General features: G+C 39.4%; 1 protein-coding gene across 4 annotated transcripts in view; it reads right to left on the bottom strand.

Moving 5' to 3' along the window:
- LOC145992123 (carboxypeptidase D-like) overlaps positions 1–23,778 on the bottom strand; it is a 117,154-nt gene that overhangs the window by 21,243 nt on the left and 72,133 nt on the right. For 3 of the 4 annotated variants that reach the window (XM_083128374.1, XM_083128372.1, XM_083128375.1), the window contains exons 3-7: positions 10,604–10,737; positions 9,595–9,731; positions 8,248–8,435; positions 1,805–1,987; positions 245–363 (exon numbers count right to left, since the gene is read on the bottom strand). In XM_083128374.1, coding sequence (XP_082984500.1) covers positions 245–363; positions 1,805–1,987; positions 8,248–8,435; positions 9,595–9,731; positions 10,604–10,737 — 761 coding nt within the window. The remainder of the gene's footprint in view (positions 1–244; positions 364–1,804; positions 1,988–8,247; positions 8,436–9,594; positions 9,732–10,603; positions 10,738–23,778) is intronic. The other variant, XM_083128373.1, reaches the window with a different exon arrangement.

The following is a 23,778-nucleotide window of genomic DNA, read 5'->3' as shown; positions in this document are numbered from 1 at the left end:
TCACAAGCAAACCATTTGTTTGATAAAGCCGTGTGTTCGAGAAAATATAGAAAATTCCGGAAGAATTGCAAGGGTGACGTCTGAACTGGAAGAAGATGAAACAAGTTCCATTCTTTGCAGGGTATTTCCAATTTAGTTTGCGTTAGTTTTCGCATATGTACCATAAAAAAGAAAGCATGCGACTGATCGTATGGACACAATTAACTTGTTAACTTTTAAATATTAATTTTCAGGTTTTACTTACCACTCGGTTATCCTCCCAGAATTTTGGCAGCTCAGATGCTGGTGGATACTTGCAGCAAGACATTTCAATGGTCACCTCCATGCAACCGTACCATACATAATTGAAATCCTGCATGCCACCTGAAATTATATGAACAAAATTCAGTGATTTGATTTGACTTTTGTTAATCCTAAAAATCCTAAAATAGGCTCTAAAAATTCTTAAACAGGTGCTAGAAATCGTGAAGTAGATTTAAAAAAAACTTAAAATAGTTCAAAATTCCTGAAAAATGCTGATTAGGTAAAGTCACCGGCAATGAAAATGGGACACCTATATCCTGAAATACGCACTATCTTGCATATCGTTAAGTGTGTTGCCTAACCCTGTGGGGATGGCAGAACTTACCATTGGAAATTTGCTATTAAAATCCACTCTTTGCTGTATAGTTAGGCAACAATCTTTTTTCATGTTATCCACAGTCAAACTCCGCAATTTTGTCTGCGAGGTTCATCTTATATCCTGAAAATTATCTTTCAACAAAAGCATAGTCAGTGGTGCAAACTTCAATGCTGAAATGTTAGTTTGCAAGGCGTAAATGTTACAAAGCACCGAAGTGACGTGAAAGTGAGAAAGGCCACACAGATCAGACCACTTTGGAATGTACAGGTAACAGTGGCACCAGACATTTAGAGCTTTGAAAAATCACCATGGACTTGGACGAAGGGAAATCGATGGGAGTATGTTTCAAAACATGTTCGTCATTGAATTTTTTCGTGAGCAAACAAAGCAAATGCCTCTGTGTGACATAAAAATCATGTAAAACCTTTAAAAATATATAGAAACCTAAAAAAAGGGCTTGATTTAGGTGCATAAACCTAGAATAGGTTGTAAAAAGCAAAATAGGTTTTTTAGGTACTATATAACTTCATCAGTTGTTTAACGAACGCTGACATAACTTATTATTTCTTACATACCTGTAAAGGAAAAAATAGGTTAAAAACCTAAAATTCAAGGTCTAGTTATGATAACCAGTCTGCAATGGAGGTCGGCTCAAAAATTAACTGAAATCATATTACAAGATAAGTAATATAAGGGTCATATTTCAAATTAAGTCGAGAAATAATAGGTGTGTAGTACATATTTTTTTTCAGATTTGTATTGACAAGCTATGACATACGAGAGGTTCAGAGCACATGTGGCGTAACTCCAAGACAGTTTTGAAAAAAAAAGAAGGCACATTTAAATAACTTGGTACTATGTTTAGCTGCTGGTGCCTCATGAGCCTGACTACCGGATGTACAGTCCAAGCCAAAAGTTTGTAACAGTATTTATGGCCAGACTATGTACTTTCTGTAACTTTATACAATGATTCAATTTTCATTTTCTTTCTCTCCCCCCTACCTTTTTCTGTTTGATAATTTGAAGCATGTCACTAGAAAATACGACAAAACAAATTTCTGTTCATTTCTTTCAATTCCCTACTTCTTCAGCAATACAGCTATCACAAACTTCTTTAACAAACAAGTCATATATGTTATACTGTGTATACACACACACACACACACACACACACGCACTTACCAGTAAGTGGATACCAAGCAGCACCATTAGTAATTCCATTTTTGAATGATGGGGTACCAGTTTTGCATGGCGTTCCTCGATGCATTGTACCATGGTTCAATGAGAATGTTTTGGCCAGGTGCTTGAATACATCATCATCCGGTGTAAGTGAAGGAGAGGAAGCATAACTTTGGAAAACTGGGCCAAAAGAAAGAAAAACAAAGTAACATAAGTAACTAATCAAAGATAAGAACTAAGTAATGTAGTTTACATTTTGCTTGGAAAGCATCTCCCTCCCCCAAACTCAATTGCTTTTCTAACTGTGAAGAGTTTTCTAAAGCCAACACACTGCATTGTAAAAACCCTTATCATTTGTTCATAGTGTCAGAGGGGAGGGCAGGGTGCAAAATCCCTCCACCAAAAATTTCCAGGGGGGAAGTTTTTGTTTTAAACAAAAGATAAGCAATTACTTTTAATTTCAAATATACTTTACTAAGAATAAAATCGGAAACACATACAAGTTAGTGTAGTTGTGAGCATTGAATGCTTTCTCTCGCAAGAGATCATTAAGAAATCTACATCAATACGCACAATAAAAAGTAAAACAAGAATGCAAGAAAATAATAACTATGAAATCTAATTGATTTATCTTTTATCATAAAGCACAAACTAAACAAAAACTTACACATAATAAAACCACTTGAACTATTTCATAATTTATTAATATCTTTAACCAGTTAGTAAAGAAATTAATTAGCTGCTTTGCAATATCTGATATGTATAAAAGTAACAAATTCATTTCCTTTATGTAATTAATAATAATAGTAATAATAATAATAAATTTTTAATTGAGTAATTTATTTTTACTTTTAATAACATTACAAATATGTATCGTATAATTTACACATGTTTTTGGGGGAGGGGGTTTGTAGACGAAGAACTTTCTTCCCCACTAGTTATCAATGATTTTGCACTCTAGGGGAGGGTATCAAACAAGATAGGATTTTTGCGAGGGGAGACAAATAATTGAACCTTAATAATATAATAACTAATAATAATAAACAATTAAAAAATGTTTCATACAGATTATCTACTACCTCAATTTATCTTTGTGGGTCTGACTACCATGCTAAAGGTCCCGGGTTCGATCCCCGGCCGGTTCAAATCCGGGAACTTTTCTAACGTTGGAAGCGGCCCCGGCGCCCACCCAGCGTCGAATATCATGGGTACCTGGGGGAAACCCTGGGGGGTAAAGGCGGTCAGGGGCGTGATGCTGATCACATCACCCCCACTCACGGCGTTACCCCCACACCCCCTATACGCCTTCATGGCGTGGTGCTAAGCACAGGGGAGCACTTTACCTTTTCACTTTACCTTTACAAAAATGGAAGAGTGAACTTTGTATTGATTTTTTGTTATTCCTAGTCATTTTTCTACCTGCGAGTTAATTTCAACGATGGGAATGAATGGATGAATAATACAATTGTGAAGGGACTCGCACAAATAATCACGTCTACCTGCGATTCCAAACCTAAAAGTGTGACTTAAGAAAGCACATGTAAAACCCGTAGGCTACAATAACTTGATAATTTCTACAGATTAGAGATGCCAATTTCGTAATTTGTTATTTTACATTGATTTTCTGCAAATTTTGGGCTCGCCAGGGAAGATTTTTGCCCTCCATTTCTGCCCTGGTCCCCCTACCTTCCACCTTCCTCCAATATAAAACATGATCATGTTATTGTATATTTACGGTTTTAATTATACAAAATAATAGCCTTATTTTTTAAATATTCAAGTATTACTGTTGAAGAATAAGTTTATTGTAGGTTATGTGTTTATTTAATATCTTCACAATTACATAAAAATAACAGTAATCTCTTAGCTTAAATTGCTACATGATTTTGCATGTACTTGCTATGTTATGCAGCAGTAGATTCCATAATGTTCTGTCTACTCGAATCCAACTCTTATTAAAACAAATAGCCACGCTTATGTAATCAGAAATAAGGTTTTGGCACTACTCAAAGGGACACCCCTGCACCATTCGATATTTTGGGCAGTTTCACATAGATATGAGCGGCCTGTTGAATTCACGATGATTGAGGAATAACAGTTCCAGATGGAACCACGTAAATATCTTTGTTTCAACTTCCACATGCGAACATTCTAACCGCTTTTGCCGTAACGCCCTCTGGGAAAAGCCTCGTCCTCTTTTGCAAAACAGGCTCCTTTTTCAGATATAGGTCCCAAAGACATTCGAGAATAGCAAGTCTGGCTTGAGAGGCAACTTATATCCCACGGGAACGCCGTTCCATTTATTCTATCTTTTACAAAGGTTTGGAAGTAAAAGCCTCTTCGTAAATTTGTAAGAAGCTTTTACTCGTATCCAATAAAAGGTAATTCAAGCAAGATGCATGGAAAGAGTGCTTGTGCTTAATCGTTACATGCCTTGAAACGTCCTTACATAAGCGAAACGACGATATTTGAAACATTGTACAGTTATTTTCCACCGATTGTCATTCCTGGAGTCCAAAGCAGACTCATTCAGCGCCAGATAAATTAGATACGTCATTGCACTTGTGCAACGTGAATACGGGTACCTCCATGATTCGTGACAGCGAAATACTTTATATCTGTTCATCCTACACTTCCAGCGCATCGCGAACATTTTGACCGAGTGGGCAGGAGCTGTGTACATTGGTAAATTGGGGTGGGTAGGTATAAATACAGGTCATTATGTGCCTACAAGTTCACAAACATGTACTCACTTCCCCTCTCTTAACGCTCAAACTTCCTCTTGTCTTCTTTCCTTTCTTTTCTAATACTACCATTCTTTCTCGGCAATCGTTTGCACCCTTCCCTCTTCTATCTTCAAATTTACCTCGTGTTGATTTTCTCATTCCTGTGTTCATTTATTTCTGTGTATTTTGCGTGGCTTTTCGACTAATAGCAACGACTAGACTGACCGATGATCAAATTAAATGGATACTCAAGCTTTAATGGCGAAGTCATGAGTTGGTCACTGACTCATATCCCTTGTCGGTCTAGATATATTCCAGATATTTAAACTATTGTTTCATTTTAAGAAAATTTTAAAATGCATGTGGGACGTCCAGCCCAATCTTTCTGTTCACTCATTAAAACTCACAAGGTTTCCTAACTAAATGCGCACTGCACACACGGACTTGTATCCCATACAATTTCCAAGTCAATGATAATGGCTAACAGAATGATTGATTGAATAAGGTTATTTGACGTCACTTTTCTGCCTATTTGGGCTAATCGCGACGATAAGAATGGGTGATATGATGGAATTGATGAGGGGTCACCCACAAAGAACACCCATGCACAGACCGGGATTCGAATCCAGGATCCCTGGTGTCCCAACGCGCTGTGCTAACAACTCCGCCACGGAGGTCAGCATAATGGCTAATGGAAAACTCCCAGGGCGATACTTCTGACACAGAATGTTTTCTGGAAATCCTTGCAGACACAGAGGTCATGCCTCTAAGGAAGATTATTTTTATTTTTAGCGGCCAAATGCATCATATTAAAAAAAAAATTTCACGCTTCTGCCTTATTTTCAGAGGAAACCCAGACCGAGGAGAGGCTATAGCCCCACGAACCCCCTCTGGGCATGCCAGTGGCCCCAAGACCTTTACTTCATTCGCTTTCTTCGACATCTCCGCCTCTTTTTATGTCATTTCAGTTTTATCCACAATAAACAGTTAAGAAATAGCAAGAGAGGAAAAGTATGCAATGTGCCAATTCGTTCTGTAAGTTTGGTTGCCTACCTTCAAGGATTCATGGTAAGATTAAACGTGAGAGCGGAAGGAGTGATCGCCTCCAGTTCAAGCATCTAAAACATACAATCAATACACAAGAATAAATTGCGATTCCCTTTTCTGACGTCTAAAGTTAAGTGATCACCCCGAAGAAGTAGTCCATAACTACAATGAACTTGGCGAGGTAAGGAAAAAAATGGTCTCTCCGCCCCCCTACAAAGGAAGTTGTTAATCCGCCACTGTACGGATTAGCTGATGAACTATTTAGATTCCTGGCAAAATACAGGAGCAGCATGATGGAGAGATACAACATGAATTAATCGACGAAATTTCCACAACCTGAATGAATTGCCTAGTTTTATCTTTGTATCTCTAACAGTTTCAGAGTTCTTGGAACATTGCGAAACAGATTTTATGCAGATTTTTATTACAGATGTGTCATGTATGTCGAACGTGGCAACAATGTACGTAGGCTACTGACACGCAGTGCCAGCCCGCAGTTACCACGGTTCAACGGACATCGCTATGTGCGGTGTTGCCACGTTTCACGTACATCTTTACTCCGCTGAATAAAAGTCTGTATAAAATCGGTTTCGCAATGTGAATTGACAATGATAATGGATTTTAAAAATAGATGCAAAGAGCTTGAAAACAAGACCAATTCGTATTTGTAGGACACACAATACTAAGAAAAAGTTTTTTCACAAAATTGATAAGAACTGTTTTTTCCAACAATTTCAAAAAGCTGAAAATTAAGAATTGTGTTTAGAACCTTTCTGCCTGCACCGTAATTAAATTTTATGACGATCGAACTACAAGTTTTTTATTTATAGAAATTCAAAGAGAGCGGTCGTTTGCGGTACTAAAAAGGGCACTTTTTTGTTCTCACGACGATAAAAAAAATAGAAGGTATAGGCTACTCGAAAAAATTTAGTTACCGCATCTTATCACAGAATTGAATAACGTAAATTTTGATGCAAGTAATTTGTTTTTATGTAGGTCTACTGTTTAATTTTTAATTGGAGTCTAAACTGTAGTATCCATAATAATCCGACAGCAGTCGCCCTGTTTCACACCATTCTTGGCACAACTTTCTCTTCTTGTCTTCTTGGCGGTTGTTTGTGCTCGGAATCAATTAAGACGTCATCTCTCTTCAAGCAATTACCCTGCACTATATCTTGTTGATTCGCTACACCATTCCTACTGTACATTACTTTGTATTGTATGTATTAGATGAAAAGTAACAAACAGACAATATTGATTCCAAGGACAGCCACACGCAAATATCAGGTTTTAGAAGCCGGAGTACAAGAATAAAAATAAATTTTGCTAATTCACTATCAAGCTATTATATAACATTTGACAATACCTGCACACAGAGGTGATGTTTGGCAAATTCCTTCGTCAAGCAAGTAATTAGGAGAGAAAAGTGAACATTAGAAAATGCAGAGTGAAAATAAACATGTTGCAAATTTATGAACTGTTACACAAAAAGCTTATCGAAAGTCTGACAAATAACAAACTTAAATATAACGTTGAACTTACTATTTCTATTACACAATCTACACTTGTGTGAAATATAAGAATATTCATATAGAATATAAGAAAGCATTGTGATGTAGGTATTGTAACATAAGGAAATAGAACAAGGGGGGGGTATTTTTTTTTTAAAAAAATTCTTTAGATAGGACCAGAGTTTATCAATCACTAAATAAATCTGGATTATCTATCGACAAATAATTATTTTTTGATTAGAATCATTTCAAGGAACTTTCTTTTGTAAAAGGTCACCATGGTTTGTGCAAATTAATGGAATAAGAATCATTACACTTATGGATAAAAATTCAGTATAATTTAGTGAAGAAAAAGGAACTCCAGTAAATTTGATTTGGGAATTTATGTTTTCTCGCACACGCTTTACAAACGAGTATAAATGGACTTAATATTTATTACGAAGATAACATAATAATATTTTACTTTGTTCCAAAAGTGTAAAACTTAAAAGTTTGCCTATTCCTTATTCGGTATGTTCCAATTATGTAAGGAAACAAATTTTGCCCTTTGAATTCAAGAATGATCATTCGATTGTTACACAATGTTGAAGTTTGCAATACCTCAAACTGGAAGAACAATTGATCAATCTACTGTGACGATTGTGTAAACAAGGATGTTTAAGGTTAGTGTATACTTTGCAATCACGTACCACCTTTTGCGAACATAGTTTATTTCATTTATCCGAAGGTCACTAGTGTTACCAGACCAGGTTGTCAGAAATTTCGAGTGTTGGTATTTCAGACATTTTAACAATATAAATAAAGTAGACTTACATTTGTCCACCACGGCAACGTAATTTTGTTTTTTCTGCCATAGATTCACGTTAACATTTACTTATGTGGATTTTTTTGTGGGGGGGGGGGGGGGCGCTCATAACATGGTGGACAGAACTTCAATTTTTCTTTGCCGAGAGAACTCGTCCGCTGATCCAACTCGTTGAAATGGATATTACATCTAACATTACAGGAAATCAATATTATATGCATGAATGTAGCATTTAAACCTCACATTTCACGTGTAATTCATTTCCTGAAATGATGTTCTTTCTTCTTCAAAGGTTTCCTCACAGCAACTGGCAACACTTCAACATGGTATTATACAAAGAAGATGGACACTACTTACTGGAATTCGGCGTGTTGTCGAATGGATAACTGGCAACGAGGGCACCACCGTGCAGGTTCCCGGATAAAACGAACTGTATCTTGGATATCCACTCTTTCACAGCCTCTGTCTCTGGTTGAGCCCTCTTGTTGTTCTGCTTGAAGTAGTCGGGGAAGTTTCTGTTCAGGTCGAAACCCCTTGCATTGTACCTGAAAGACAGAGATTAGAAAATCTCATTTCCACATATCAACTCCAAGTGAATTTTCCAAAACTTAAGGCTTAACCACATAAAATAGGCTTCAAAAATATGAAGTTGGACTTTTAAATAAATATAAAGTAGGCCTTTAAGAAAACTCTTCAACTAATTTTTACATAATGTTATAAAAGATGTAAAAACCTACAGATTAGATTGTGTCTTCGGTGGTGAATAGAGAACATCTCCCAATAAAAAAAACAACAAAAAAAAAAACGTTGAAATATTGATATTTTGATTTTAGCTTTAAATGGCAAACATATGGGTAAGGATGTCGAATCGACCCTTCTTAATAGAAATATGTTTGATACATCGTTGGAAAGGGTATGAATCAAGGATTCCAGAAATGTAAAATTTAATGTGAGGAAACAATTGGAAGTGGAAAAAAAGTAGTATTAATTGCCTCCCCCCATTCCGGGCTCCGCCCCTGGGGTAATTGACCTACCGCCCCCCACCACTACCGCGGCCCCGCCTTTTTCTATAGAGTTCCTTTGAATGAAAACGAAAAAAATACGATTAAAAATATGATTTAAAAAAAGTTGAATCCTAGTGGAAATTCGCATATATATTCCCATTGAAAACCAAAATTCGACCTGGCAATACTGTGTGTTTACAACATGGATTAGGTTCAAGGAAACCAGCTGGCAAGTAATGTAGTAGTATTATTTTTATTATTTCATAGAAATGTAACTTCAAATTGAGAAATGCACAGCGGCAATTCGAAGTGTTAAATACGTACTATTAGCGCACAATATTTTTTTAACTTTCAAACGGTAAAAAAACAAGGGTCGATTGTGCAGTCTAGCCAACATATGTGCTAACCATTATTTTAGGGCAATTTAGAGCAATATATAATCCTCCCAGGAAGGCTAATTTTGTATGTATCAAACATTTAAAACTTTTTTCTCTCTCTTCTCTCTCTTCCTCGAAGTAGTTTGTCTTATGACACAGAAGGAACATGTTTTTAAATATACGTATATCAAAGTTCACAAAATAAACACCGTGGTAACGTTTGCAAAGACTTTTGAGAGGTACGAAAGGAAAAATATGTTCAGAATAGATTTTTGAAGAGAATGGAACGTGAAGGTGAACAACAGAAGAAATTGGGGGCTCACCTTCCCTGCCCTCCGTCGCAAGCGCCTTCCCTCGCAACCTCGAAGCCATCAGGGTTCATGCTGGGTAGGATGTGTATCCTAGTATTGTCCAGCAACCACTTCACATATGGATCCGTACTGTAGCTCGTTACCAAGTACTGTGGAGTAAAAAGAACGAAAGCACATGAGTTATTTATTTTACCTTACGAGGGCTTCGCAGTGGAAACTGGACTTAAAACACGAACTCAATCAATCATTTTACCTTACAAAATCATCACAGCGTGTTATGTACTCTGAAAAGTGAATATTTAGAACTTAGACATAAGTTTTTAGAAATTTGTTAACATTTTGAGCATGATTTTAAATGTAACATTTAAATTTAATTTATTCAAATGCTAAATTTTGAGACTATCATGTAAGTTCTAACCATTACGGTAATGGGTAAAGTTCCCATAAACATGTGTCCGAAATGCATGTAAAATAAAGCTAGTTTGAAGTCCATTTTATGCTCTTATAGGCTGGTTGAGACTGGATAGTTTTTAAATGCGAGCCAAAGCACTGCGTGCCTTCACTGGGGATCAAACCCGGGACCCCTTGATTACAAGGCGACAGCATTGTCATATGTATAGGAAAACCATAAAGCGGTAATTCCCATCATTATCTTTCTATGATTCCTGCATCTGAGTTTTACTCAATTCTATATTTTCTCATTGAGAACAAACACAAGCACACATGTCTTGCCCGGGATTCGAACCCGGGACCTCCGGCATCGTAGCGTGCTGTGCTAACCACTTCGCCGCGAAGGTCGGCATACAACCGGTGAGGTTTTCCATAAATGCATGAGAAAGTGTTTGGGAAGAAGCTGGGGAAATATTATAAGTTCCCTTCAGTCAACTAGAGCTTATATATCCATTCCGGTAATGCAGTAATCTCATATTATTCAACTGGGGAAGCCCACACATCTGATCACGGGCGCTGAACAAAAACTAAACAACCGAACTGAAATCAACAAACAGCAAAAGAAACTCACGTGGATGAGGTGGACCATCATTTCCCTCCCAACTGCCTCGTTGCCGTGCATGTTGGCCACATACTTCACATCGGGCTTCCCTATCATGTGCTCGTATGGGGAGGCCGACACCACCATCACCCACAAGTCTCGACCTGAAAGAAAAGAAAATACATTGTTAGTTCTCTATAAGCTAGTCAGCACAAGCTCTTTTACCCCACGGTTAGTATTACCGCGACGTACCGTACACAGAATATAGTTTTTACAAAATGCTTCATGAAAGCAACTCCATGTTGTATCCCACCGCCACCTTTTCCCAAACTGAGCAAGGCACTCCCCCAGAGTAAGGTTTTATCTTGCCCTTTAGTCATAAAAACTCATATTTTATTATTTTACAAAGCAAAGTTGAAATTGAATTGAAAGTACTTTGTTGTTGTTGTCAAGTTCAGACTTGAGTCCACCATTAAAACAAACTGGATTCGACTTGCTTCCTTTCCATAAACATCTTGAACAGTTCTTTGTGTTTTTTTACATTTTCACCAAGACCATTTAATCTACTGTCTTTCATGGCCTCTGCTATCCATTTTTCCACGTTACAATTTCGCTATTCGAAATATATGAAGTTCTTCCCAATATCTCGGAGAGAGAGGGGGTAACAAATGCCACCACCCCTGGCCCCTCTCTGCAGGTGCCCTTGTTCCTACATGACTTACACATTCGACACTAGCGACACCGTTTCCAGGCCAGATCAGATCAGATTTTCAACTTACTTTAAAAAATATTAAAAATTTCGAATATATATGTGATAGAATGAGTGATACTAAATCTTCGATTTCAGCTTATACTTAGCCTATTCTCGACATTTCAGTTAGTTTCAATCTATTTAGGCTATAAAACGTTGTTCTCTTTCGCAATAATGTAGATGACAGTCCCGACTTTGAACCTTGCAACCGTTATTCCGACCTCTGACGTCACCCGCTCGACAGGGGAACTTATTATTCATTAGAATGGCCATGCGTTTGTGTGTGTGAATGTATTAACACATCAGCTCGAGTGGAGCGCCCCTTGCCGTTAATGGGACCATAAAGCCAGGCATCAACAATTAAGCGAACACAACAATGCTATTAGCGAACAAACGCCGTTGTTACCGGTCGGATGGCTTGTTAAAATAATGTGCACGTTGCAACGGGGTTTATAATGAAGATGGACACTGGACAGGAAAAGGGAATTATGGGTAGACGTCACGTCGGCATAGTCATGTTCCACGCCGAAGTGTGAAGAAATCAATGTTGTATAAACGGATAAATGCCTGATTCCGCCGCTCTGCTCTGAAACTAGCATATATGCTATACAGGGTGTCCCAAAAAAGTTGGGAGTTTATTTTATACTTTTTAGGGCTGGGCCGATGCCGTTGGACCAATCGTCGGGCCCACAAGAATGTCACGTTACACTTTCGCGGAGTTTAAATATCCTGTAACTTATGCAAAATTCGAGGTTACCTTTGATTTAGCACCAATATTATGTGAAAATTTGAGTTGTTGTTTTAATTCCACTTTTATGCAGATAGGCTAATCTGGACCTAAAGTGGGATCCGAACCACCGTCCAATGTGCCTCCACCTGGTATCGAACCTGGGACCTCTTGGTTACAAGGCGACGACGTAACCACTACGCCATCGGAAGGCCCAATATTGTGTGAAAAAACTGTATCCTAATATGCTGATATAATTTTTGAATGATTTAAAGGAAAACACTTCTAAATTGATGTTTATAATGTTAATCAATATTTTCAACAACTTTAATTGTTAATTTCTTCACGTTTCGGTGGGAAACGTTATTAGTATCGGTATCAGTGAGGGTATCGGTTCAAAGTACCCGTGCGTCCATTTCGATCTTCAGCCGAGAGATCGGGAGAAGCGTGGCGGGCGGCGCTGACGGAGATGCCGACATTTGCAGCCTGTAATGCCCGCTTATTTTTATGGACATATGCATACATTCATATAAATATTGCAAAACGAGCACTAACCTGTGTTATAAGGGTACGGTTTTAATTTTAGTAGCTGTATGTGCTGATGATTTTGACACGTCCATCTCACGGCGTAGAGGTTTGTTTGGAGAACGTTCTAACGCTGCACCAATTTCATCGAGTTTTGCTTCGGTTAGAATCCGTCGTTTTTGCTTAGGTGTTTTAAAATTTAACGATCCAGTTTCTCGTAATTTAAGGACAAGATGTCTAACTGTATCTCTATGTGGAGGTGAAACGCCTAGGAATTTCTGTACAAATTGCCTACACACGTCTCGACACGAGTCTGTTTTCACGTGTCATACATAAGAATTCTTTGTTCTAACGTGAACCTTGCGGCTGGCATTCGAATCGTCTCACTGACACAACACACACATACACACTGCAATAACACAAACAAGTAACGGCAAGTAACCAAGAATACCACTCTTGCGCACACTACGAAATTAACACGCTCTTGGTTTACATCTGCTCGCCACTATATTCACAGCTCTGTCTTCATCTAGTCACGAAGGAACAAAAAACTCGAGCTCGGAAATTTCGGATTGCAAGGAAGCTCACGAAAACCATTGAATTTTAACGGTTTTGTCTGCAGCGTAATCTTGATACAGTGTTGCACATTCGAAACCTCCAAACAATCGACACAAAACTCTTTCAAGGATATAAACTTAAGCAGGACGTTACTGGTCAAAACTATGATTAAAATGTTTCATTATCTGTGGCTCTTAACATCGTTTCTAAAGCGTATTTTTTTGTGTATATAAGGGCAGAACTTGGATGAATTACAGATGATGAATTATAACACAGTTTAGCGCTCGTTTTGCAATATTTATATGAATGTATGCATATGTCCATAAAAATAAGCGGGCATTACAGGCTGCAAATGTCGGCATCTCCGTCAGCGCCGCCCGCCACGCTTCTCCCGATCTCTCGGCTGAAGATCGAAATGGACGCACGGTAGTATCTGCTCAGCCCGGAAATGCCAAATAAATTACCAGCTTCACGCGTTATAAGTATTCCTGATTGGCACATTACACTGTTAGTTCAAATAAGACTAATCGGGGCTGTACTACAGTTTAGACTGGGATCAGAACCAGTGTGCATTGTACCTCAACAGGGAAGTGAATCCATTGGTTACAAGGCGACAGCGACAGCTACTAAGCTACCAGGAGGCTCGCTGATCCCTCGAGTTGTTAATCACTGATTAACAGTGATGCATTCAGGAGGGTTGAAGGAAAATCCACTCCGGAAATTAACAAAGGAAGAAAGATTTATATTATACCTATAGGTATATACCTAGAGCATTCCCTGACATTCGCTACGAGACTCGGCGGCAAGCGGGCCGGCATCAGCGCTTGTCTTTCCCGGTGAACGGGTCCGCGACAGTCGCTTATATTAAACCTCGTAAAAAAGTTTAGAGTAACAGGGTCAGTTCTGAATAAAAGTGGAAAGAAAATGGGGAAATATAGTATACAAAGACAATCCGCACACCATCCGTGAGTTAAAAGAGAGTATTGTACGAAAAATCAGGAGAATTACAGTAGACGAACTTGCATGTGTAAATGCCAATTTCCTTCGGAGATGCCAGGAACGTGTTGCAGCAGAGGGACATCATTTTCAACACCTTCTGTAGTCAAGGTTAGTGCACAATATGAAAACTGTAATTTTAATAGCCAACTCTAGCGACTGTTGCTGGCCCGTTCACCGGGAAAGATAAGCGCTGATGCCGGGCAGCTTGCCGTCGAATCTCGTAGCGAATGCCAGGGAATGCTCTGTAGACATAGTAAGAGGGAAAGGGGAAAATAACATATTTAGTCCACCCATGATGTCACTTGTGAACTCTCTCGGATGGGAGAGGGGAGGTTTCTAAAAAAAAAAAAAACTTGCGAATATTTTTCACAACGTTGCACATAGAGGATCTAATTTCTAATAATGAAATTTTACAACGCACGACATCTGTTTTTTTTCTTTATATTGTAGATATAGTGGATTCCCTTGCCCCCTTTTGGAACAACAATTTGCTGGCGAAGAGGTCGCTCGCTATCTTGGCAAGATTTACTGAAGCCAACTCCGCGCTGCCACATCAATCTCTGGAATGGACATCCCGGGAAGTCCACTCGGCTGCTGCTAGAGCCATCTTCCGGACGGAGAATGCACTAGAGGATGTACTAAGTGAAAGGAAGAATGTTCGCGTCGCAGTGACGTTATGGAGAGAAGGGACCGGAACAAACAAGGAAAATCTTCCGTGGAAAATATTTGCGGTTCTTTTCTAGTGCGAGGCAATCCCGTAGAACAAATTAAGTAATATATCAGCTCAAACTTTCCCTCCGTGTTGCTACGCAGTGTGGCCAGAAACAGACGCGCGATATCCACTAACATTGATGTGTCGTAGACTGTGAAGCTTGTGGTTTATATACACAAGACAATGTATTCTGAAGAAAAACACAATGTGCTACACGTGGAAAGGAGAGGGATGAGCCAGGTATTTTCTGCACTGCAACCATTGATGTGCGTATACGCGTAAACAACGATAGTCTACATTCTACACGTAGACAATTTTGTACACGTAGATGACGTAATCTATGTAAACAACGTGGCGAAAGGTGATAACTTAGCAAAGGGCGCCGTGGAAGTAAAACAAAATTATACTGTGTATCAGTTGCTGATGTGTGAGGAGAACTTTTCGTACTCTTTCTTCCAAATTCGAACAATTTCTCACCTAGGAAGAAACCTAATATAGGAAATATTCTAGTGTTTTATGGGGAATATACCACTCTTGCCTCACGACTGCCATCTGTTGTTTTTCTTGCATACTTTTTATCTTCTTCCTTAGTTGATAATGGAAAAGAAGAGAAATTTTGTTCTAAATAGGATTCTTTTCAGTTCGTTAGTTAACCAATATAGTTGAAAATGTCAATTTCTTTTCATGAAACCCTTGAAAATTAATTGTAATGCACTTTAGATTGTCTACGAAGTCTATGTAAACTACAACCCAATGTAATCTACGCGTAGATTACGTGTAGACAACGCATGTAGACGTAAACTTATAGTCTACGGCACATCACTGACTGCAACTTTCAAATCCTCAATAGGGTATCCCCGTACAACGACGACAGAATCTCTAAGCGTGTAAAAAGGCTACGTAATAAACTTTTCTGGGTAATGTTCTAGTCGTTAAGGGTACTAGGAACAGTTTCCACGTCCAGCCAAACGCAAGGACCCGAATTGAATTCTTGTTTTAAGTCCACTTTATGCACAGAGAGGCTAATCGGGACTAGACCTACAGTTTAAAGTGGGATCCGAACCACTGTGCCATGTGCCTCCACCGGGTATCGAACCCGGGACCCCTTGATTACAAAGCGACGACGTTACCACTACGCCATCGGGGAGGTCCCTCAAGGACCCGAAACTGCTCCTCCCCCACCGACCTTATCCTGCGGCGAGCTGGGGAAAGAGAAGTCTGTGCAGTGGATGGTTGTGGAAGGAGGTGAAAACTTAGCATTCCCCTAATGGGAGTATTATTTTGCTTGTTGGGAATATCAAACTTCCGATGGTGTATAAAAACACATCAGCGGGAACAGGACAGGTTGAAGACTTTGATTGTGTTAGGAAAAGTCGAAACTTCCATTTGATTAACCGTAACTTGAAGTTGAAGTTGTTTGTCCATAAGGAATACATGGGAGTTTATAAATAATTATTGATAATATTTTTTACATATGGCATCTAGCTTAATAATCAACTTTAAAAAACCGCTTCCACTTGCAACATGGGGGGAAATTCACTTTCATACTGTTTTTTTTCAGTAGCAGTTCCCATTCCAACGACATTGAAATAAATGCAGATCTGGTGCGAAATTGTCACTCTTCGTCTTAAGGCATACGCGTTCTCGGAAAACAGCATTTCTACCCTGTATGTATACAACCACGTAGGGCAGATTTGAGCTACTGGCGTTTATTTCCTGTCGGATAAGGTACTGAAGTGATACTGCCCAGTTTTAGCAAGGTTTTTAACTGTCATATATAGTTTTTGTCGGTTCTTGCAGTAAGATTGATTTGAAAGGAAAGAGATCTATATTTAGTTAGTTTTTTCGGCGTCAGAAAACTTGTGGTATCACTGTGTTGTATTTTAGATATTTTACATCAGTTTTCTATCCTTGTGTGTAAATCGCTACGATGAGGATGGATGATGGCTTGTATAATAGTGACCAGCAACCTTCCTAATATAATTTGGAACTGCTTTTACTAAAACACTTTTTTTTTCTTTTCGAAAAGTTGTTTTGGATTTATGTTAACAAATCAAGAATACGTATGTCATTTAGGGAGACTGCCGTTTGTCTGAGATGTCAACGATGTTTTGTGCATCAAAACCTATATTTTGGACTAGTACGTATACACACACTAATGCACAAATATTGCATGTATTCCGAAAAAAACTGACAAAGGAAAGTAATTTTCATTAATTTCTAATAATAATAGTATCATTCCGCTGCTATTTTTTGGAATGGGGATTGAACTGCCATTCATCTCCTAGCCGCGATTAACGAGGCGGTATAAATAAGCGATGTCAATTAACAATCGTCAATCAACCAACCAAATCAAGAGAATAGCCAGAGCACAGCATTTACACCCGATTCTAAAATCGTTATTTAGTCGACGGCAAACTTGAAAATAGCATCCTGCGCATGTGATATTTGCAATAATCATACTAACCATAAAATAACACTGATACGTATCAAAAAATATATATATCCTCGAAGATTAGCGCTTATTTCGCTAGAGAATCGCGTCAGTTCTATTTTTAGCTATATTTTTAAAACAATATAAGATTATGAGACTCATTGCACGCACACTTGAATACAATGCTTCTTAAACTTACAACTTCTCAACCCAAGAAAGTTGTGTGCGCAGACCAGACATGTATTCCTGATTAATCCAGTCACGTTATTCGATTCTACGTTGGACAGAATTGTCCAATTCTCATTGTTGATGTATTTCTCATGTCAAATGTCTTTAACATTGCTTGCGTTGGTTTCTTGCAAAATACAACCTACGAAGAACATGTTACGTAACAGAGCTTCTGTTCCCTACCCCTGCTGGGCATTTCAAACTAGAGATTACATAATGATGAACAAAAATCACTTTCCCTGAATGTTAAGTGGTTGCTGGCAGTTAACTACCTTGGAGTTGCTGAATAGCTCGTAAGATTATGTTAGGTAAATTAAACCATATCCCAGTTGGGAAGAACGAGAATTTATTACAACTTGAACCGCGTTCTAGAAAACCCGAAACAGAACAGCAGAATGAAAATAAATAATAGATCTTCAACATGGGAAGCATGTCCGCATTACTCAGACTACTAACCATGTAGGAGATGCAATGCTTCAACCATAGATATACACTTGTCTGTGCTTCCTTCAACTCTTGCCATTTAAAATACTCACTGCGCATGCGCGATCGACAGATCAAGCCGAGATGATGCAGGTTATTAAGGCTACGGGGGGCAGTTTCGAACCAGGTGGACCATTTATTTCAATAACGTCAAAATGTGAACTGTTACTGAAAAAACAAAAACAATAGAAGCAAAAGAGACTATGAATTTCTTCCCATGATGGAAGTGTTTTTTCAAGTTGAGGTATTAAGCCAGATACGATCTGTGAAAAATATGATGAATAAGTATTTACAGGATCCCATATATTCCTTATGGAGAGGAAACTTCAACTTCAAATTACGTCTAATCAAATGGGCAATTCGATTGATTGATTGAGTTGGTGTTTTAGGTCCACCTTATGCACAGTAAGGCTAATCGGGACTGGACTTACAGTTTAAAGTGGGATCCGAACCACCGGGTATCGAGCCCGGGACCCCTTGATTACAAGGCGACGACGATACCACTGCGCAATCGGGGAGGCCTAAATCGACAATTCGACTGCTTCAACCGGAAATAACATTTTAAGCCTGCTCTCTTTCCGTTCATGTGCTTTCCAACGCCATCGGAAGTTAGATATTCACACAAGAACGAAGAAAATAATACTCCCATAAACGTAATGCTACGTTTTCTCGCCATCCTACCATCCTACCATCCTACGACCATCCAGCACACAGACACCTCTCTCTCTCTCTCTCTCTCTCTCTCTCTCCAGCCCACCCCGGCGAAAGGTCAGTGGGGGAGGAGCACTTTAGAATCCTCGTGTCAGGCTAGACACAAACTGTTCCTCCCGACCTTAAGAGAATGACAGCCCGTGCGACATGTGCAGCTTGACGTGTCATTCCGGTACGAAAGTTTGCATTTATTTTAAGGTTCGTTTCCAAGTGACAAGTGGGGTGTATGGGATGACTTTCTAGACACACCCAAATGTCAACGTCTCTTCTACGTAGTACACCCTGGACTGCAAAGTACCGAGATTCTGGCGTCTGGGCTCATGGCTAGTAAAATCCTCCGTGGGTGTTTTGTTGTGTCGTCCCTGTATGTTTGTGATTGTCCCTTCATCATTCTCATCATTTCAACATTCATTATCATCTTCGCGATTAACCAAATGTGACAGAAAAGCGAAGTAAATCAATCAATCCAAGTGTCGCTTCGGTCTAAAAGCTACCTTAGAGTGAACGCTGGTGTAACGCAGTGATACAGGGTGTCGTGCTCCGAAGCAACGTCGGAATCCTGAATCACTCGTGGATATTTCTTTGCATTTTCTCTCGCCTGTTCTTCATTTCATCCTCATAGTCGCAATTAACTTGGTGACGTTTAAACCAGGGTTGTTCAAGGCTCAGCAATTTTAAATAAATTCAATTTCGGTCCAGGAGAGAAAATCAGCAAGCGTAAATGGGTTCTGGACCGTAAACAGACCCTTTTTTTCGGATCAATTTAAATACGATCCATGAACCTTTTCTTTTTCGATAGATTTAAATACGGTCCACGGACCTTTTTTGATCAATTTAAATACGGTCCAGGAACCTTTTTTTTTATCAATTTAAATACGGTCCACGGACCTTTTTTGATCAATTTAAATACGGTCCAGGAACCTTTTTTTAAGCAATTTAAATACGGTCCACGGACCTTTTTTGATCAATTTAAATACGGTCCAGGAACCTTTTTTTAAGCAATTTAAATACGGTCCACGGACCTTTTTTGATCAATTTAAATACGGTCCAGGGACCTTTTTTAAGCAATTTAAATACGGTCCACGGAACTTTTCTGATCAATTTAAATACGGTCCAGGGACCTTTTTTTAAAAAATTTAAATACGGTCCACGGACCTTTTTTGATCAATTTAAATACGGTCCAGGAACCTTTTTTAAGCAATTTAAATACGGTCCACGGACCTTTTCTGATCAATTTAAATACGGTCCAGGGACCTTTTTTTTAAAAATTTAAATACGGTCCACGGACCTTTTTTGATCAATTTAAATACGGTCCAGGAACCTTTTTTTAAGCAATTTAAATACGGTCCACGGACCTTTTTTGATCAATTTAAATACGGTCCAGGGACCTTTTTTTAAGCAATTTAAATACGGTCCACGGACCTTTTCTGATCAACTTAAATACGGTCCAGGGACCTTTTTTTAAGCAATTTAAATACGGTCCACGGACCTTTTTTGAGCAATTTAATACGGTCCAGGAACCTTTTTTGCGGACCAATTTAAATACGGTCCAGGGACCTTTTTTTGATCAATTTAAATACGGTCCAGGAACCTTTTTTCAATGAAACAATGCGCCATTCAAATTGTGCGAGAAGAAAGGTTCGGTCCTGTTGCGGAACCTAATAGAACCATTAGAATACTTCGGTCCCTGGACCTTTAACAACCCTGGTTTAAACGAGTTCAAAATATCAATATAAAAAGCGGAATGTTACGTTATTTCAGTCATGGTGGTTTCTAAATTCGAAGAAAAATGCCAGATAAATGAATGCTATTTGAGGTATTGTATTCCGAATCATTTGTCCCAACAGAAGACACAATACACCTGGCAACAGTGGCTATGGAATTCGAGGCGCCCGAAGTAAAGCAGCTTGGCAGACCTTGGTCCTCACAAGGCTACTGAACCGAGGAGGTTAGTTAGTAAACAAATTTCTCAAACAAAAATCCCAGAGTCAAAACATCTTGGCAAATATATTTCGTCAGGAATCTTGGTGAAACAATGGCAGATGCAAGCAGAAGCGAAATTTCAGCATATTATTTGGAGCGGACAATATACAGGGTGTCCATAAAGTTTCACCCCACCCTAGGTATTGTGAGAACGGCTGAAAATAGGAAGAAATTGCGAAACGCGTAAATAGTAGGTAAGCTCAATATGACTTTTAGTGGTGTACGTGTTGTAACATCTTGTAACCCTCCCCCCCATTTGCCTTCAGTTGAAATTGTACATGTAACTACGTGCCTCCTTCACCATTTGACTTGAGTTGCGATTGTGCATGTCGGTCCTTGTCCTCCTGGTAGCAATCTCAGTCGACGCGATGATATGCGGTTTTGTGTACGGACGCTTGCCATCTTTTTTTGGGGGGGGGAGGTGTACGTATTTGTAGACACTGCTAGAATATCTCCGAATCATGCTACAGTGTAGGAACATTTTTCCAGCTCCCACTGTTGTCTAGGATTACTACTGTAGGAGTTGGAATCCTGTCCAATGCTGGACATGCTCCACATTTGATTTCACGCCATTGTCAATTGGAGCTACGTAGAGAACCCGGATTTGCTGTATTATTGTTGTTATGATAAGACCTTTCAAACGACATATTCTTCAACCTCCCTTGCTATTTGAAAAAAATGAGTCGACCCCAGCCTACCACCTTGTGGGGGGCCCGGGTAGGGAATGGTTGGCCTCAAAACGTTTCCCTCTGAACATCATGGAATACGTGTTTCGCCATTTCTTCCTATTTACAGCCGTTCTCACAATACCCAGGGTGGGGTGAGACTTTATGGACACCCGGTATATGTAAGTTTTTGCACGTTTTCCTGATTGCGTGGGAGGAGCGCACGTGAGATCAGCGCACAGCAAGATTTTGTGGGACTAGCGCATAGGATCTCGGGTGTTAGTGGGATTAGCGCACAGTATGTTTCGTCAAGGTAGAGAGAATCACAAGATGTCAATAATTTCTTGCCACTGTTACTTGCAAACACCAGACATTTCTTTTCGTTGTCCACTGTCAGGTCAAGCATAAGGAAGCTCGTCCCGTCGTAAAGTCTCAACACATTTTCATCCAGGAGATTTCGGAACTACCAATCGGATTTTTATGTTGTTCCCAGTGTTTTCCTACGTATTTCACACAAAGACAAAGAGGTTTGTACGTTATCATATTTTGGAATTTCAGTAACTATTTCATAACCTCTATTCGTCAATTTCCCAAATTCCTGTTTGTAGACGACGTTCACTGGCGTAGACAGTTCCTCCCTTGCCCTTTTCCTGCATACAGACATGATTTTTACAACTTCCAACTCTGCAACATTCGGAACACACTGATGAAGTTTTCTTTCCAAAACCTCGTTGTTTAATGTTGTCTTTAGTGATCCCTTGCACTTCAGCCGGCGTTCCTTTACACCTCTCCAGTAGATAACATTTTCAGTCTTAATAACTTATTGTTATAATTGTTATATTGTTATAACAACTTTCATTGCGCATTCACCTGCAAGGAAAGAAAGAAGAACATTTGAATGTGTGCTTCACCCACGATCTTTTTGTCTCTGTGCGCAGATCACACTGTACGCTTCTCCCACGACACCGTTTTCCTGAGCAACCGTTTAATACGAACAGGTGGTTTTTAGGAGACGACATAAGAACTGGGACAGGAATCTGCTTCGTATTATTTATCCGTCTCTGAGTACATTTGAACCCACTAGAGGAACATCTTTATACAATAATTTTTAGCGAATGTTTCTCTGTTCTGTGGTATCTGAGTGTCTCTACGAGCGTATTTGTTCTCTTTTAAAGCACATTTATCTTTTCGACGTTTCTATATCCATTTTAGAGCCTATTTATGCAATCTTAGTACCAAACGATTTGGAATTGAGACTCAAGAGTCTCTGTCCAAAAGAACCAGAAAGTATGCATGAAGTATACGGTCTTGTCGGAAGTGACGTCATCGTCATCTATTTTATGGATTTCAGCCTCTTTGAGCGATCAACTGCTTTCCTCTTGCCGATTTCAGCTCTCTTTCAGCAATCAATTGCTTCCTTCTTGCCGATTTTAGCTGTCTTTCAGCAATCAATTGCTTGCCTCTTGCCGATTTCAGCACTCTTTCAGCGATCAACTGCTTCCCTCTTGCCGATTTCAGCTCTCTCTCAGCAATCAATTGCTTCCTTCTTGCCGATTTCAGCTCTCTTTCAACAATCAATTGCTTCCTTCTTGCCGATTTCAGCTCTCTTTCAGCGATCAATTGCTTCCTTCTTGCCGATTTCAGCCCTCTTTCAGCAATCAATTGCTTCCTTCTTGCCGATTTCAGCTCTCTTTCAGCGATCATTTGACTGGCTATTGCGGATTTCAGCTCTCTTTCAGCGATCAATTTCTTGCCTCTTGCCGATTTCAGCCCTCTTTCAGCAATCAATTGCTGCCTTCTTGCAGATTTCAGCCCTCTTTCAGCGAGCAATTGCTTTCATCTTGCCGATTTCAGCCCTCTTTCAGCGATCAATTTCTTGCCTCTTGCCGATTTCAACCCTCTTTCAGCGATAATTCGATTGCCTATTTCAACCCTTTTTCAGTGTTTATTTGCTTGTTCGCATATTTCGATCTATGCCTGCGCTACTTAATAAAGATGGTAGTTTATTTCTGACTACCCCTCGTGTATGCAAAGCGCTTCTCATCCGGATCCTGACCTGGCAGATTAACGGCACTGCGGGATTCGTTGGAACGAACGAAATTCGCTGAAGAACTCTTCTCCTCTGAAGTATTCCGTTACCTCCGGCTGCTGTGTTCATTGACCTTGCACTCGTTGGCTCCGTTTTAATTATTCGCCGAGAGAAAGGAGCGACGCGTTTGCTTGGCTCCTTGCTTCAGGTAGCGGCAGTGGCGTGTCCAGAGGGGGAAACAACAATGCTGCCTATTAGACGCGAACAATTACTTTTGTCCACTTTTGAAACGCCGCAATGTTTAAATCACAAGATTTTTTTTGTAGAGGTTTAAGTGAAAAATGCAGACTCGACCAGGACTCGAACCCGGTTCGGAAATGTTAAGCTAAGGGGTTTGGTC

The sequence above is a fragment of the Lepisma saccharinum genome, chromosome 9 (genome assembly GCF_977018435.1).
Source record: "Lepisma saccharinum chromosome 9, izLepSacc3.1, whole genome shotgun sequence".
Lineage (NCBI taxonomy): Eukaryota > Metazoa > Arthropoda > Insecta > Zygentoma > Lepismatidae > Lepisma > Lepisma saccharinum.
This window is presented reverse-complemented; position numbering and strand designations above follow the sequence as displayed.